Below are 17,860 nucleotides of genomic sequence, written 5' to 3'. Positions count from 1 at the left end.
TGGACACACTGTACTTTGAATTAGAATTATTGCTCCTGCGCAACAAATTAGGAAGGTGGGGAAGTTAAATAAGCACTTTGCACTGAAATGAAATCATCTAATTTGTTTTGAGGCACAATTCAGTTCATCAGAAATGGTAAAGTGCTTTTAAAATTCCTATTTGGCGCTCAGCATCCTATAGGAGGCGTTATGACACCATCAGATCGAGCTTAGCACCTGACAGGAGCCCTCTGCACTTAACATGATGCAAGTCCTGCCTCATCCAGCAGATGTCAACGGTCACTGGCATATCAAAGCTCCTTTAGCTGTTTTCAAAGCGGTACCCACCTGGACAACAAAAAGCCTGCAAAGAGCAGCAAAGGGAAGGAACTTCAAAAGGCACTGTGCCAAATGCCAACTTAAACCATGCTACTAGCTCTAATTTCCTACCATTTGAGAAAGCAACATGCAGAAACAAAGCGCTCTGGTCCCTTTCTCTTCGTTACCAAACTAGCCTGATAAAACAGAACGTTGCTATCGGAAGATACATACTGACTCTCTCCCTGTAATAAAGCATCATTTTGAACCCTTCTTGTAACTATCACAAGATAAAATGATGCCCTAGAGACAGAAATGCAACAAATTGCATAAGAAATTTGTGTTAATATTTATGACAATTATTTGTCATATTTAATGATTTTCCAGATGTTAGAGTACAAAATGTTCCTGGAAGACTTTAGAAGAGATAATTTCTTATTTTATTTGTGGAAATGTTTTAAGTGTAAGTGTAGAGGAGAGAAGGAGAGGGGAGGTAGTGGAATATCCTAAAGCCTCTACCATATATATAATATATGTGTGTGTGCATATATATGTATGTATGCGTGTATATATGTATGTGTGTGTGTGTGTGTATATATATCTTCCAAGTTAGACATTGCTTGACAGCTCTTCCCTAGCAATCCAGCACCAAATAATTAGATTAATAAACATTTTGGGAAAAGACTAAAGGAGAAGAGGTCTCCCTCCACAAAATTCTGTAGGTATCTGTGAATACCTGCATGTGTACTTACCTCTATAGCTGCTTCTTTTTGTAGTAGAAGCAAAGGAAAATGATATTATGAACAATAAAGCTAGCTGCATACAAACAATTAAATATGTAAATATGACCAGGTTTTTAACCATATGGCTGCCGAACGATACAATATACAACAAAATGTAAAAGGATTGCTTTGGAAAGGCGGCAGTTATGCCTTTTGGAGTAAGGGTGGGACTACAGTGGGTTGTACCTGTTCATGATAATCTTTCAACTAGAAACAGACATCATTCCTTACATATCTCCAGTTCTGTGTTTGCCTCTGAGAGTCACTTTCAGTGTCTGACCTATTCTAGGAACCTTTCACCTTATCACTCAATGGAATGAGAAGACAAAGCTCCCTGGGAAATGTCCACAATCACTTTTCCAAGCTATGTAATCAGAGAGGCACTAGACATGAATAAAACTTCATCTCCAGGAAATCTAAATGATAACCTCATATCTACATCCTTTTTCCCTCTGAATCTGAATGTTTGAAGCTTTTGTTGTTTTGTTTTGCACAACCATTTTAAAATGCCATGGGAGGTACAAATTTCATCATGAAGAAATGACAAATATAACCCATAAATCTGTAAAACAATAAGCAGATATATTATTTGACTTACTGGTTATGGGATATGTGGGCTGATTTTTCAACTATTGATACTATGAAAATAATCACAATTCATTGCCTTACTTGGTTAAGAAGCAAGCAGTGCATGGCTACGGTGACTACATTTCTGTTTGGGCTTTTAGTTTGGACTTAAAGGATTTATAATCAGTAAGTCCCATTATGATTCAAGGAAGTAATGATCCTGAGCTTCCAGTGAGTCAGTGCATGAGTAAGGACATACTCAAGTGCTGTGTGCATGCTCGTGTTCACACACGTGTGCACATCCTCCTCAATATGTATGGCGGAAAAAAGGTCAGCCATCATATTCCTTAGAAGGTAAACTAACGGACAAGTTTAGCATCTTAAACAAATCAGGATAACTTTCTGATAGGAGATATATTTTGGAAAGTACTTATCTACTGAGGATTTCCTGTGTGTGTGTGTGTGTGTGTGTGTGTGTGTGTGTGTGTGTGTGTGATGCAGGCTGACACAGCATACCTCAATTCCCTTGGTTTCCTCAATGAACCTCCTGCTGACGGAGACCAGAGCCTCCTGCGGCCACGCATGAAACCAGTCAATAGCCGTGCAGTTAACTATGGCTGGGAACTTCCGAGCTCTAACTCTCAGCATGTGACCAACCGGAGAGAAACACAAAATGATCTGTGGAGACATGGGGGCAAGGCAGAAACAGGCGGGTGATGAGTGAGCAGATAATTACATTGCAGTCTTAGACAATGAGAGAAAGGAGTGCAGCCGACCGTGACATTAAACTACCCTAAAGTCCTAGAGAGTGGACAGCAACATTAACCTCCTTGCTAATCAAAGTATAAACCTGTCCAAAGAGGCTGCTCAGCTGGACACACAGAAACACTGCTGTGTGCTTTCCTTAAAATTTGTCTCTCTGTGCTCAAACATTTTTGATGATTATCATTAATGGGGGGAAATTTTATTCATTTACATCACACAAGTAACATTATAATAAAAAATAAAAATTAAAAAGAATCACCATGATACAATAATATCAATGTTTTCATCTTCTGTTCCTTCCATTTTGTAATTCATCAGGCTCCATAAAGCTGCATAATACACTTTAAAAAAAGTTTTATCATCTTTATGTTTCCATTTAAAATGAAATACATCTACTTGAGCTCCCACTTCAGATTTTAAAGGAATTAAAATTCTGTTTATACTATCACACTCGTCTTTAAGAAAAAAAATCAGTTTAAACATTCTCTTGCTGAGAATTTTTTAAGTTTCTGCTGTAAATCTAAAGTTTTGTATAGTTATGTAATGATTTAAAAGTTAATTTAAATCTAAATGTATTTCCATACATTTTTAGGGACACAAGGAATTCTGTCAGGAGTCCCGAGGGTGGCTATGACATCTGGCTATGACAGTGGGTCACAGAAACTCAGTGAGAGAAGCACCTGGTCAGCTCCTGTGTGTTTCAGAAGGTTCATCAGAGACACCCTGTGTAAATGCTAAAATAAAGGAGGTGTTCAGTGAGCATCCTTTCCTTCTCTGCTTTTCTTCTCAAGTCCCTGTGTACGTGAGGACACTGGGAAGAGAACTGTCAATCGGGGTAAGGTCTGAGAGGGAGAATCTTGGTTTCCTCTTCTCTAGAAATGGCTCAGACCTGATGATATCAAACCCCGTGGCTGCCTCTAAGTCTCTAACACTTTGAGATCGGGCAATTTTCAAAGGATGTGATTTTCAAAGGATGTGATTTTTTTTTACCTACAGCATTTAAAAAATCCATGTCATAAAATATTCCAGCATATATGAACCCATATAGTATCTCATTTAACAAGTGTTTTATGTTTATTTTATATGCCATGTGTATTCAACAATTCAAGCTATATAAATATTAAGATCAAAATGTTTTCTTTTATTGTTCAAAAAACATGAGATCTACCCTCTTACATTTTTAAGTGTACGGTACAGTTTTGTTAACTGTAAGCCCAGCGTTGTGCAGCAGATCTCTAGAACTTTTTCACCTTGCATTACTGAAACTCTATACCCATTGAATGGAATCTCTCTATTTCCCCTCCCTCCAGTTCCTGGTAACCACCATTCTACTTTCTGTTTCTAGGAGTTTGACTACTCTCAATACTGCACATAAGCAGAATCATACAGTGATTGTCCTGTGACTGGCTTATTTCACTTAGCATGATGTCCTCAAGGTTCATCCATGTTGACATATGACAGGATTTTGTTTTACAGATGAAAATATTCCATTGTGTCTGTGTGCTGTGTGTGTGTGTGTGTGTGTGTGTGTATGTATATATATATATATATATATATATATATATCACATTTTCTTTATCTAGTTGTCTGTTGATGGACATTTTTGTTGTTTGCATGTCTCAGCTATTGTGAATAACGCTGCAGTGAACATAAAAGTGTAGATATCTCTTCAAGATCCTAGTTTCAATGTCCTTGGCTATATACCTAGAAGAGGGATTGCTGGATCTTATGGCAATTCTGTTTTCAATTTTTTGAGGAACCACCAGACTGTTTTCCATAGTAGCTGCAGCATTTTACATTCCCACCAATAGGGCACAAGGGTTCCAATTTCTCCACAGCTTCACCAACACTTATTTTCTGCTTTTGTTTTTTTAATAATGACTATCCTAACCTATGTGAGGTGATGCCTCATCTTGGTTTTGATTTGCATTCCCTGATTAGTGATGTTGTGTATCTTTTCCTATACCTGTTGGACATTTGTATGTCTTTTTTTTTTTGAGACAGAGTCTTGCTCTGTTGCCCAGGCTGGAGTACAGTGGCGCAATCTCAGCTCACTGCAACCTCCGCCTCCTGAATTCAAGTAATTCTCCTGCCTCAGCCTCCTGAGTAGTTGGGACTACAGGTGTATGCCACCACGTTGGGCTAATTTTTGTATTTTTAGTAGAGACAGGGTTTCACTATGTTGGCCAGGCTGGTCTCAAACTCCTGACCTCATGATCCACCCACCTCAGCCTCCCAAAGTGCTGGGATTACAAGTGTGAGCCACCACACCCGGCCTTGTATGTCTTCTTTAGAGATGTGTCTACTCAAGTCCTTTGCCCACTTTAAAATCAGATTTTTAAACTTGAATTATAGGAGTTCCTTATATATTTTACATATTAATTTCTTATCAAATATACGGTTGGCAAATATTTTCTCCTATTTCACATAGGTTGTCTTTCATTCTGTTGATCATTTCCTTTGCTGTATAGAAGCTTTTTAGTTTGACGTAGTACACTTGTCTGTTTTTGCTTTTGTTTCCTGGGATTTTGACGTCACATCAAAGAAATCATTGACAAGATGAATCTTCTGAAGATTTCCCCTATATTACATTTAAGTCTTTAATTTATTTTGAGTTGATTCTTCCATAGGTTGTAAGATAAGGTTCAATTTCATTTTTTGTATGTGGTTTAATGGTTTTTAATGTTGCATAAGCTGACCGATCATTTTTTCATTATATAAAATTCTAATTACAAACTAAATAATTGCTGTAATATTTAACGTGCTAACTTAAAAGTCTTAGTTAAAATGCATAGTTTTACTTATATCTCAACTCTTAGGTTTCTTCCATCAGTTTTCCCCCATACTTGAATATTTATCCTTTCTTCCCAAGAAGTTGGTTTCCCACACCCAACTTATCAGTCATATGTGCCAATTTTAGAAATGTCATTTACACATAATGTTAGCAAAGGCAGAGGAAAAAAAGCATCTTTTATTTGACAAGATCCCAAGTATTTCCATCACTTCTACACTTATTTCCATGCTTGTAACTGGCATAGTATCCAATCTTAGGAATGTGTTAGAAAATACTGTATCTGAATCATATTTGTTCAACCTCAGACAAAAATGCTTTCCCTGAGTTACTTGAGTGATAAGCCTTCGTTATTGGTATGGTTTGCCTCTGTGTCCATACCCAAACCTCATCTCGAGTTGAAATCCTCATAATCCTCATGTGTCGAGAGAGGGATCAGGTGGGAGGTGACTGGATCATGGGGGTGGTTTCCCCCATGCTGTTCTCATGAGCTATGATGGTTTTAAAAGCATCTGGCATTTCCCCTGCATGCACTTCTCTCTCCGGTCGCCATGTGAAGAAGGTTCTTGCTTCCCCTTCTGCCATGATTATAAGTTTCCTGAGGCCTCCCCAGCCCATGTGGAACTGAGAGTCAATTAAACCTCTTTCCTTTATAAATTACCCAGTCTCAGGTATTTCTTTATAGCAGTGTGAGAATGGACTAATTTTTTATTGAAAAATAATATAGAATGGTCACTTAGAGAACTATTTTTCTTTTCTACAATTTTATTATTGAAGATATTTTCTCCTATGTTATGTATTATTGCTTAAAGAAGGATCCTTACAACACTATGTAAAATTGCATATTGTGAGTGGGCCTGGGAGGGTGGCATGGAGACCAGTTTTTCTCAAAGAACTGTCTAGGAGCTGGTTAGAAATGCAAATTCTTGGACTAACGCTAGACATAAATAATCAGAAACTCTGGGGGTGGGACTCAGCAATGTGTGCCTACAACAAACACTCTCAGGTGATTCTGACGCCCACAGTGACAGCCTGATAGTTTTAAATTGTCTACAGGAATACTTAAATGAAACATTGACTTTTTCCATGTTTTTGCAGTTCATTAAATATGCATAGACTCTAGGTCTCTACACACAGAGTAAGATGAAAAATTCAGAGAATTTTAAATACATAATTATATGTAATCTAAATTCTATCAGCTAAACTAGACTCTGGGAATTAAATTACAGAAATGTACTTGTTCATTAGTAATTCCTTTGAAGGGAAAGGAGAGTGTCATGCTAGCCTTGAAAGTGCAGTAATTGACCCAATTCACTGCTCAGTAATTTCTAGTTTTGCTAAAAATTGAGCATAAAATTTCTCCTGCCATCCAGCTTTCCTTGGTAGTGGTGTCATGTGAGATTTTTCCAGAAACCCATGCTAATGTCTGGAAACCATTGGTTATTCTGCTCTTTTCTAAGACAGTTTATACAACTTTACAGATAAATTGAGGTAAACCCCAGTTGTCACAAGGAACATTACCGTGAGGGAAAAATCATTCCAAATAATTTTCCCATTATATTTCCCTTAATTTAATGAAAGCTTAATATAGCAAAGGGCTTATAAGAAATAAAAACAAAATAAATAATTTTAAAAGGGTGTTATATTGTCTAAAATTTAACTAGTAGTATAATATGCATGTGAATAGTCATTTTATTTTACACCTTAGGGGCTGTTGGTTAATATCTGGAATACACCACCAAGGGCTACACAGACTGGTGGGGAGGTGGCTAATCAGTCTTGCATGGACTCTAATGGAAGCCCACACTGCAGAGCCAGCTACCAGAAGCTCTTAGCCAACTACTTCTCTCATCAACGTAAATGTTTGGTTAGGCAGCATCATGGATGGTAGACATGACTTTTCACTGAGGAAATAAGTAATGTTCAAGATACATGAAGCAAAATCTCCCCACCAAAAATGTGTGCATAGCTCTGGCAAGGTATGAACAAAATTTAAAAATCTAAGTATCAAGGTATCCCAATAATTATATTTTGGACAGTGGCCCTTGGGATTTTGGAACTTGACCAGTCCTGTGGTAAAATGCTTAGAAAGAGTCTAGCCTTTTGATGTGATTCCAAAAAGATCAGCTGAATCTTTCCATGAAAATATTGCCACATCTGCCCCAAAGAAACCTCCAGGGATGGGCAACCCAGGTCCCCAAAAGAACAAAGCTGGGATTACACTAAGATTATAGGGCAGGTTGTAAGGCTTCTGTGTGTGTCTCCTTATTATCAGCAATCAACTCTCTGTAGGAGGCTTCAGTCTGAGACATCCTTTCCTGGAAGCATACCTTGAGTTGGGAGATTTGGGGAAAAAGTCCTCTCCCTCACCCAACAGATGTCATCTACCTTGAAGTACCTAAATTCACTGAACTGCACCGTCCTTTCTCCTCCCGCCCCCACCAAAAAGTTCTTGACAATTGCAAGTGAGCAAACTGGCTTAAGTTAGTTTCCAACAGTGGGATTAGAAAGGAAAGTCAGTGGGAAAAAAAAAAAAAAAAAGTTAAAAATGCCTCTGGCAGCTGTGCTTTTTTTCTCAAAGCAAATTCTCACAAGTAAAAAGCAAACCCTGAAATCACCATCTATGTACTTCCTGCAGCTCTAACATTTGGATGTCAGGAACTTGCTTTTGGAATTCATACCATAGAATTTTCTATTCCTTTTTTTTCTTTTGCCCACACAGGTGTTATGACTCATTTGCAGGAATCCACTTTTCCCCGTGCTTTGTAATATGTTTTCGTTTCTTTTAGATAAGATCTCATCGTAAGTACATATTTATTTGTATATCACTAACGGGACTCAGTCCATTTCATCTGGTAATGAAAATGTGAATTGCTACAGTCACTCTGTATTTTTCTGCCAGTTGATATAGTTTATTCTCAGATGGTAGTAACCCTCCCACATATTTACTTCAGAAGCTTCCGTTCATCACTTACGTTTGCATTTATCCCCAAAAGTGTCAGTATTTTTCAAGAATAATCAAATCTAAATCTGAGGAAACCCTCGCAGGAATGGAGGTTTAGTGTGGGAAACCTTCCCAGGTTTGACTGCTTCAGTGTCACTTTATCATGGTCCTCATATCTTCCTGTATCACTCCCCCCATCTAATTACCTTTCAATTTCAATTTGTTCTTAAAGATCCAATAGCTTCAACATGTGCACACTCAATACATTTTCTTATTTATTTCCCTTTTAGATAGCACACAATGAACTCATTCCCATAACCTTTGACTTGTGTAAATACTGGACATTACAGATTTTTGCTAGAAGAATGTTTGACATCAGGGAGTTTTAGTTAATTTTCTTTTCTGAACAAAAGTCTCCTTTTCACAAAGAAAACTGTATGTGGAATCCCAACAGATAGCAAAGAGCAAACCTATTCCTGAGGGGGAAGACAGGAAGCAGAGCCCTCGTCTCAGCTGCCGTGCTTGTCACCAGGGCCTGCACTGATCACAGACTGCGTTCCAAGCCAGTCTCTAGCCCCATAACAACGTATAAGTTTTGTTTTGTTTTTTAAGAAAATCAGATGCCTATTTTTCTTTCTTCTGGCTGGGGCTGTATTTGAATTGTGTCATGCCAAGTCTCTGGCTTTCGATCAGCGCTGCTCTGTTAGAGTAGTCGGTGTTTCTGCTGACGCAATGGGGTAACTCTACACACATGCATCATTGCAAGAACAGGCCTCAGACTCTACCAGCAAACCCCACAGCTGAATGTTAGAAAAATGAGAAAAGCACGACATGCTTTCCAACATGCAAAGGATTTTCAACACACAGTGATATTCTTACTCAAGGGATTAAGCACTGGATTTCTGGTGTAAAAATTTCCTTTTACAATATAAAATAATAGAAAGACTTCTATTCATGCTTTGGAACTCTCTTCTTGATCATTATTTTTTCGTGACATCTTCCTTGCCCTGTCTTCTGTTATCCTACATAACCTTTATCTCTCAAGTACATCGTTGTGATTTTACTTTTTGTGTGTGATTACTGGATTGAATGAGGTGGCTCTAGGTGGGCAGTGGCTGGGTTAGCCGTTGCTCTCTGTCACTTTCCAAGGACTCAGCACATCATGGGCACTCAGTACATATTTGCTGAGCGATGAATGGCTAAATGAATGAGTAAACTTATAGCAGTTGGAAAAAAGCTTTTCTGGGCAAAATAAAACATTGATATTTGTGTCCTAATTTTTTTGAGGTTTCATTGTTTATCTAATCTTAAAGAGGGTGAAGTTCAGACACAGAGTACAAGGTTGCACCTTTTGTCTTTCTCTAAAGTTCTTTTCATTCTGCTTACATCAAATAATAACAGAAAATGGGAGGACAGAAACTAGAGCACTGTATCCAGAGAGATGTGGTCCTGCAAAGCAAAACACAGTTGGCAGCATAGAGACTCACAGAGCTCTGGAACCAGTGATGGGCAAGCCAGCTGTTAGAGTGTTTCTTGTTCCTCATTAGTGCATGTGTCAGGATGTACGGCAGGAGGGGTGAAGAGTGTCCCTCTCATGGATGAAGCTGTTGAGATGGCTATCCGTATAAGGGAAAGAAGTCAAACGTTCTGCTCCTCAGCCAGAGGTAGGTTTGAAGAGACTCGACTACACAATCTTACAAGGATAAGGTTCTGCGATAACCGATTTTCCACTGGCCAGGTGAGTAGTTGAGGTTTTACACAAAATGAAAAAGATACCCTGAAAATTACTTGCGTTACTACTAAGTCTTTTGGCTTATGCCATGTGTGTCTGTGTTAATCTGTTGCTTGCATACAAGTGGGCTTGACATTTTTGTTGACACTCTCAGGTCCCTGTACATGATGCAGTGTGAGCCAGGAGGACATCACCCACCTTGTCTGTTGCCATACTTTAGCTGTGAAGTGCTGTCTCTACTATTCAAGAAGGAAGAAGAGGAAAGAAGCCTAAGTGGAGCCAGAGGAAGAAATACTATAAAACCAAGAAAAACAGAAAAGCATCCTGCAGATTGAAAGGCAGCTAATTCCTCTGAAGTTGATTTAATATAAGAACCTGAAGAAAAGAATAAAAACTTGCATAGCACTCTCAAGAGGTTGGAAGGAAAGAAAATAATAGAAATCCATAGTAGAACTGGCCAAGATGAAGAAAGAAGATAAAAGAAGGGGGTTTTAATAAAAACGGATAGGATAAACTGCAACACCTTTTACTAAAAAATATTTAAAATACCTCAGGTCAACATTTCATCCAATACTCAATGATGGAAAGTTAATGGCATTCGCATTACATAAATAAATAAATGAATAAAGATGATCACTATAGTTACTTAAAAATTTTAACCATTGTTCAGAAAGTATGACTGTCCCAAGATATAGGAAAGTGGTGATTATTAAAAGGATTAAAAATTAAAAGATGATCTGTCTACCCAGCAAACTCTAAAGAACAAAATGCAAAAGCTAGTGGAATTAATGTGTGCACTGAATTGGTTGGTAAAACAAACACATAACTAAATATTCATCATTCCTCCTTCCCTCCATCCAATGGCTTTCTTTTATGTCCATAGTGATCAGTTAGAAATTTGGCAGGAGTGGAAAATGCTATAAAATATTGAGAAAAGAACTTAATGAGAAATGTGTAAAATGAATTGAAGATAATTAGTTGCTTTTTCAAAGCTCAAAGACATTTTGACTAAAGGAAGAGATGTGCCACATTCTCGGAAGAGGTCAATTATTATAAAAATGCTAATTCTTCCCACATTCATTAACAAATTTTAGGTGATTCTAATAATTCCCAATGGATTAGCAGAATTTAGCAAAATGATTTTAAAGTTCAGCCAGAATAAAACGAGTAAGAAGATAAAAGGATATCTGGAAAATATCCTTTGTGTTGTGAAAGAATTCACACTATCAAGAATAAACCTTAAATTATAACAAGGAAAACAGTGTAGGTGAATGAATAAAAATATTCAATATTGTAATTATATCCATTATCCCCCAAAATCAGTCTATACATTTTCATTGAATTTTTTAAAAGTCGTCAAACTGATTTCATAGTTAATCCAGGAAATTAAAGGTGGAAATAACTAAGTAAATGTAGAAAAGGAAGGTGATCTTGCTCTACTAGATTCCAGAATACACTATAAGGTTATAATAAACACACCAATTATGTGTGTTTATTATGCAGTGTGGCAATTACGCAGAAACAAATTAATGGGACATAATAGACAGCCCCAAATAGAATCTTATATATTTAGGAATTTAATAGATGAGATAAATAGCATTTTGAATCAGTGATAAAAGAGAGTTTATATAATAAATGGCATTGAGGGTATTCAGGGGTGGAACAGTAGGAAAGCCATCTTATAATTTACACAAAACTGTCTGGCTGAACATTAAAAATATTATAAATTCCTGTAAAGAAAATTCAGAATAATATTTTATAACCATGGAGTGCAAAATTGCTTCCTAAAAAAGCCTTAACACATGAAAGCCATAAAATAAAATTTAACATTTTAATACATATGAATGTAAAACAGGAGGTCATCACAAAGTTAGCAGAATTACGATAAATAAAAAAAAAACTGGAAACATAAAACCAGAACATTCTGGACATATAAATAATATCTACTATATAAAGTGCTCATATAAAACAATATGAAGTTACAGCAAACCAATAGGAAATTTGGAAAAAGCTATAAATGGATAAAGGACATTTTCTACGAAGAGTTGTTTAGAATAAAGTACATCTCAGTTAAATAGTTCATTCCATTCACCAAATTCTTGAATCATTTGATTTTTACCTGCTATGGGAGACTTCTAATCAGAAAAGGAAATGGGTAGGTAATTAAAGAAGACTGCGTGAGATGTGAATATAAATTTTTTAGTTCTGAATATATACTTCATGTTTATATGCACTTAGAAAACTGAGAGGAAAGATATCAATATGTTATCTCTAGGCAATATTATTAAGGGTAGTTTAAAAATATTATTTTCATGTTGTTTTGTATTATTAAATTCTCTCCAATGAGCATATATTTTTTAAATTATCAGAAATGGACCTCTATATATACACTTAAGTAGGTAGATAACGAGGCAAATATCTAAAATCTTGGGAGGGAATCAGAGGTTGCCACATAAATCAAGTGTCCTCTGCACTACAGCATCAGATGGCCAGGAAGGAAAGTAAGAAAGAAAAGTTACTGGGTTAACTAAGGTCCACCAGAGAGGAGTCGGAAGTTCTGTATTCTAGCTGTAAGATAAGAACTGTGTGGGAAAAGATGCACATAGACAAATGTGAAGGAGAGAAGGCATCTTGCATTGCTATTCATTGGCTTATTTGAGGCAATCCAAGGACACACATCTGATGGTTGTTAATGGGAACTGCCCTCTGGGATTCAGAGGTCACATTTTGCATGCCAACAGGTTCTCATTGTCTCTGCATTCCAAGTGGGAACTGACTTTGGGTGGTGAGCATGGGTAATGGGGTGGCAACTTCACATCATTTAGCTTGACCTGCCAGGTGTGCTCACCAACCCCCTGTAACACATTAAGCTTTCCATGGTGTCCAGCTTGGAATGTATGCAAAGGAGATATCAGCTCATCAGAAATTCTGAGTCTTTAGTACACACTGGTGAGTATCATGATATCTGAAAATAACATAGAGCAATTTGGAATTCTTCTTTAAAATTCCAAGGATGTGGGGGTAATATACATAAATTAAAAGAAAGAAGTTGGCATTTTCAGGCTAAAATACTACTCATTTTTACCATAATAGTTCTCCTTCAAGGTAAAGAGGTCATGGTGCTGACCATCAGCCTTCCACAGGATGGATCGAACTAAGTGACAAGGCCAAAGGGGATCAGAAGTGGGATCCCTTCTTCTGACAGAGATATCCTATTTCTACTCGATGTTAAAAACAAAATAGCACATAACAAAAACAAAACCAACCTCCTACTCATTTTAGTAGGGAAGAGATAAGTCATTCAATTAATAGTCCTGTGATGATGGGGGGGTAGGGGTGGGGAATTATCCAAATCTAACTCCAAAATAAATTCCATCTTGCATTGGGTTAAATACTAAAAAATAAGACCATAAAAAGGATAAGACAACAATAGAGATGAATATAAAACTGACCTCAGTTTCAGTAAGGTCTCCCTACACACAGACCCAAAGGAAACAAAGAAAAAGGCTGATGGATATAAAAATATAAAATGTAAAACTTCTGTATATCATTCTGTATTATATGAATATTAGTAAGTACAAGGAAAAAAACATATACATATCTCAATAGATGCTGAAAATGAATTTACTAGGTTGATACTTCTTTGACAAGATACATATTCTGAATCAAAAGCCAACAGAAAACCTAACTGTGAAACATTAGATACATCCCCATTAAAGTAAGAATTAAGAGAGAATTCCTACTATTATCAAAATTACTTAATGTTCTGCAATATTTACCAATGCAATGAGGGAGGAGAGCAGAAAAACAGAATAGCAGGAAAGACAAAATATCTTTACCTGCAGGCTATATGATATCAACCAACTATTAGAAACTATAAGAGAGACAGTAAGGTAGCTGATTATAAAGTTAAAAATCAATAGCTCTCCTATATACAAATAATACACCATTACAAAACTTTATGAAACAATCCTTCTATAAAAGCAATAAAAGACATTGTACCCTGAAGATTAAATTCTAATATAAAATAAGCATTCGGCATGATTTCAATCAAAGTTGACATGGAGTGTGTTGAGAATTTGACAAAATGATGCTAATACTTATCCAAACATATAAACACAGGAGAGTAAGTAGAAAAAGCTTAACAAGAAAGAGCAACTGGAAATGAAAATAAATGATAAAGCTTTACTAATTTATAGTGCAATGCTGAAATCAGTAGCAGAGAGTTAAGAAGAAAAGAGAACAGAGAATTTAGAAACAGACGCAATTAATATGGCTACTGGACATACACTAAAGATGGTATTTGAAGCTGGTAAGGAAGAAATACATGGTGTTTAGACAAGAAGACATCTTTTTGGGGAAAATGACCTGAAACCTCTCAGCTCACACTTCACCATATTTAATAAAAAATATATTTCAGAGGTAGCAAAGTTTTAAACAGAGCATGAAAGCATATAGGCACTGAAATGACTGATACTGCTTCTTTTTAAAACTATTCCAAAATCCATTTCAAATTTTACTCATAAAGGCAATGTCCCCAAATTAAATATTTACTCCTGCAGACTCCTTAGTAGCTGGAGACAGCATGGGAAACATTTGAGGCCAGTCAGACATCAGCTTAGGGTTTTGGGGAGGAGCTTAGGTTTCCTGGTACAGAGTCTCCAGGTCCTCTTCCCCTTCCATCCCCCTGCCTGGAACATAAACATACTGTACCCACCTGTGATCAGGAGGCAAGAGGCATCACGATGAAAGCAGGCAGAAGGGAAAGACAAGAGATGAGCATCTTTTCTAAGGGACCTCTAAGGATAATACTGAGCCAGTCTGGACTTGATATTGTGAAAGGCTTCAAGAAACTGTTGAGTTTTCTCTTACTGTAGCTCAATGTGAGTTCCAACTGCTTCTAGCAAAGATTATCTTGCTCATGCCTGTAATACCGCACTTTGGGAGGCCAAGGCAGGTGGACATGAGGCCATGAGTTCAAGACCAGCCTGTCCAACATGGTGAAACCCTGTCGTTACTAAAAATACAAAAAATTAGCCAGGTGTGGTGGCCGGCACCTGTAATCCCACTTACTTGGGAGGCTGAGGCAGGAGAATCACTTGAACCCAGGAGGCAGAGGCTGCAGTGAGCTCAGATCACGCCACTGCATTCCAGCCTGGGCAACAAGAGTGAAACTCTGTCTCAAAAAATAAATAAGTAAATAAATAACAAAAAATAAAAAAAAGATTATCTTGAAGAGTAAAATACTTTTCTAAGAAATGGATCTGAGGATCCATTAAGGAAAAAACTGATTAATCTAATACATAAACCTTTAAAAAATTGGAGAGTTACAGACCTATAAACCAACATGTGCCATAAGTACGTTTAAAAGACAAAAGAATAGGAAAAATATACATGAGACACATATATAAGAATAATTGCCTAAATACATAGAACTCTTATAGACAAAAATATGTACAATCCAATAGAAAATTGAGCCCTTTAGCTCAGCATCACCTCTGTCATACTGGATATTAGCTGAAGATTCATAAGCTCCCCACCCAAATTCAAGAAGAGGGGATCTAGATGCCACCTGTGAGTAAGAAGAGCATCAAAGAATTTGAAGGCATGTTTTAAAACTATCACAAGCTGTAACTATTGAATCTAGCAATATCCATTCTAGGAATTTATCCTGTAGAAGCAAGCAAAGTTGAGCATGCAAGATATATACAATGTTCATTCTAGCACTATTTATAACAATGGCTCTTAAATTTCATCATGCCTCTGAATCACCTGGAGGCCTTGTTAAGACAGATTTCTGGCGCCACCCAAAGTTTCTGCTTCAGGAGGTCTGGGGTGGAGTTGGAGAAACTACATTTTTCAAAAGTTTCTTGTTGATGTTGATTCTGCAGCTCTGAGCAATAGATTATGAGAACCACTGATTTATACTATTACTACCTCAAATTCTAACATTGTACTTGTTTTCCCATTCGATAAAGAAAATTTGATTCTAGTATATCACAATGGAACAGGAAGAAATCCCTGGCCTTGTTACTAGCTGACAAATGTATTCTTAGTCTATTTTTGATGGGAAGAAAGCTCTTTGGGCAACTGAACCTTAAGTTCTAACCTTCTAACCTCAGCCCAGAATTGCTTAGTAAGATTAATGTGAAACTTGAAATAGCAGAATGTTGGAGAAACTTAGTGACTCTGCTCCCTAACGTCCAATCAAAGGCATATACAGGGCCAATGCCAGTCCCCATCTCCTGTCCTTAAATACTCCAGCTCTATAGCTGCCGCAGCCTGCCACTAACTTGACAGGCATAACAACATGAGAAGCAACAGTAAAGTAGCAGCTTTCCTAGATTACTAACCATTCCATACCAGAAAGCCTGAATTTTCCTAGCAGCATTCTTAAATTGGCTTCCTGACGAGTTTAGAGGCTCTCCCTGTTATCTTGTGATATTCGACCTTTATTGTTCTATTATCTGGTTATATTGTCTGCCTATGTGATACACTATAGCACAGAGCAGCTAATGAGGAAGAACACTGGGGTAATCCTTCAGAACATCTGAGCATTACTTCTTTTGTTTTTGAGACAGAGTGTCACTCTGTCACCCGGGCTGGAGTATAATGGCATGATCTTGGCTCACTGCAACCTCTGCCTCCTGGGTTCAAGTGATTCTCCTGCCTCAGCCCCCCCAGTAGCTGGGATTACAGGCACATGCCTCCAAACCTGGCTAATTTTTGTATTTTTAGTAGAGATGGGGTTTCATCATGTTGGCCAGGTTGGTCTTGAACTCCTGACCTCAGGTGATCCTCCTGCCATGGCTTCCCAAAGTGCTGGGATTACAGATGTGAGCCACTGCACCTGGCCCATCTGAGTGTTACTTCTAAATTCCTTTCCCTGAAGTTACTGACATCATCACCACTTTCTTAATTCAAAACTCTCCTCACTATTCACTTCATGATTTAGAAACCTCTTATCTCATTCCAATTTACTTTTCCAGATTTATTGATCTCACTCTCCCTATAAGAACTCTATGTTCCAGGCCTTTAGAGGTAACTTGGGTTTCTCCAAATGTGTACCATGCACTTGACCTTTATATAAATGCCATTTCCCGTCCCTGAAAGCTCCTCCCTTTGAATTCTTCTCCATGCTTGACACGTGGCCCATCATTTCCTCCAGGATGACCAGCTCCGGTGACGAAGGATACTGCGCTCCTCTGTAATCCCACAGCACTGTTTACATTTCTATTGTATGATAATTATTTGTGATGTCTCCTGTGTTCTATAACAGTGTAAGTTCCTCAAGGGCACAGACCACAGGCGCTTCAGCTGAGGACTGCACACACTGCTCAGCAGTGCTTTGCAGGAGCCCAGCATCATGGGACACTTTAGGAAGGTACACTCCAGATACAGGTGTGTAAAAATGCACACATCCTTTCCAAATGCATCACTGAAATTCAAACTCATAATAAAAAACTCAGAATAGAACCAGATAGTTGCAATAGCAGGTTTTAACTAATATGCCAATTAAGTAAGTATTTCTTACTTTGAGCTGTAGTCGCACCCTGGCCAAAAAGAATTTCCAACAGTTTTCTCTGGAGTCCACCATGCCCAGAGCATGAATTTCATTATGAATTCCAGAAATTATCTTGTCCACATCTTCATCGCTGAACAGATCTGGGATTTCTCCTGCCCCAAAGAATGAGTAGAATTACTAAAAGATCATTGCAATTTAAATTTTACATATAACTTTTAAACATTTGACATGTTTTACAAGACAAAGTTCAGCATAAATGATGAGTTTAAAATCAGAAATGTCATGTTTCTTTATTTACAAGACATACGACACATACAAGCCATGATGAATACATCCTCTACACCCACAAGTGTAGGAATAACATTTACTTCACTGAAGGCCTTCTCATCCATAAACAGACTAAGAAAGCAACACACCTCAAATTAGTTAGGTTTATAGGTTTCTCCCTAAAGACTGC

General features: G+C 37.5%; 1 protein-coding gene across 1 annotated transcript in view; it reads right to left on the bottom strand.

Annotated features, from left to right (window-relative positions):
- DNAH11 (dynein axonemal heavy chain 11) overlaps positions 1-17,860 on the bottom strand; it is a 396,815-nt gene that overhangs the window by 154,992 nt on the left and 223,963 nt on the right. Inside the window, exons 54-55 of the mRNA XM_017871552.1 lie at positions 17,413-17,555; positions 2,163-2,324 (exon numbers count right to left, since the gene is read on the bottom strand). Of these exons, the coding sequence (XP_017727041.1) occupies positions 2,163-2,324; positions 17,413-17,555 (305 nt within the window). The remainder of the gene's footprint in view (positions 1-2,162; positions 2,325-17,412; positions 17,556-17,860) is intronic.

The sequence above is a fragment of the Rhinopithecus bieti genome, unplaced genomic scaffold (genome assembly GCF_001698545.2).
Source record: "Rhinopithecus bieti isolate Rb0 unplaced genomic scaffold, ASM169854v2 scaffold_5882, whole genome shotgun sequence".
Classification (NCBI taxonomy): Eukaryota; Metazoa; Chordata; class Mammalia; order Primates; family Cercopithecidae; genus Rhinopithecus; species Rhinopithecus bieti.
Note: the sequence above shows the minus strand (reverse complement) of the source record. Positions and strands in the feature narration are given on the sequence as shown.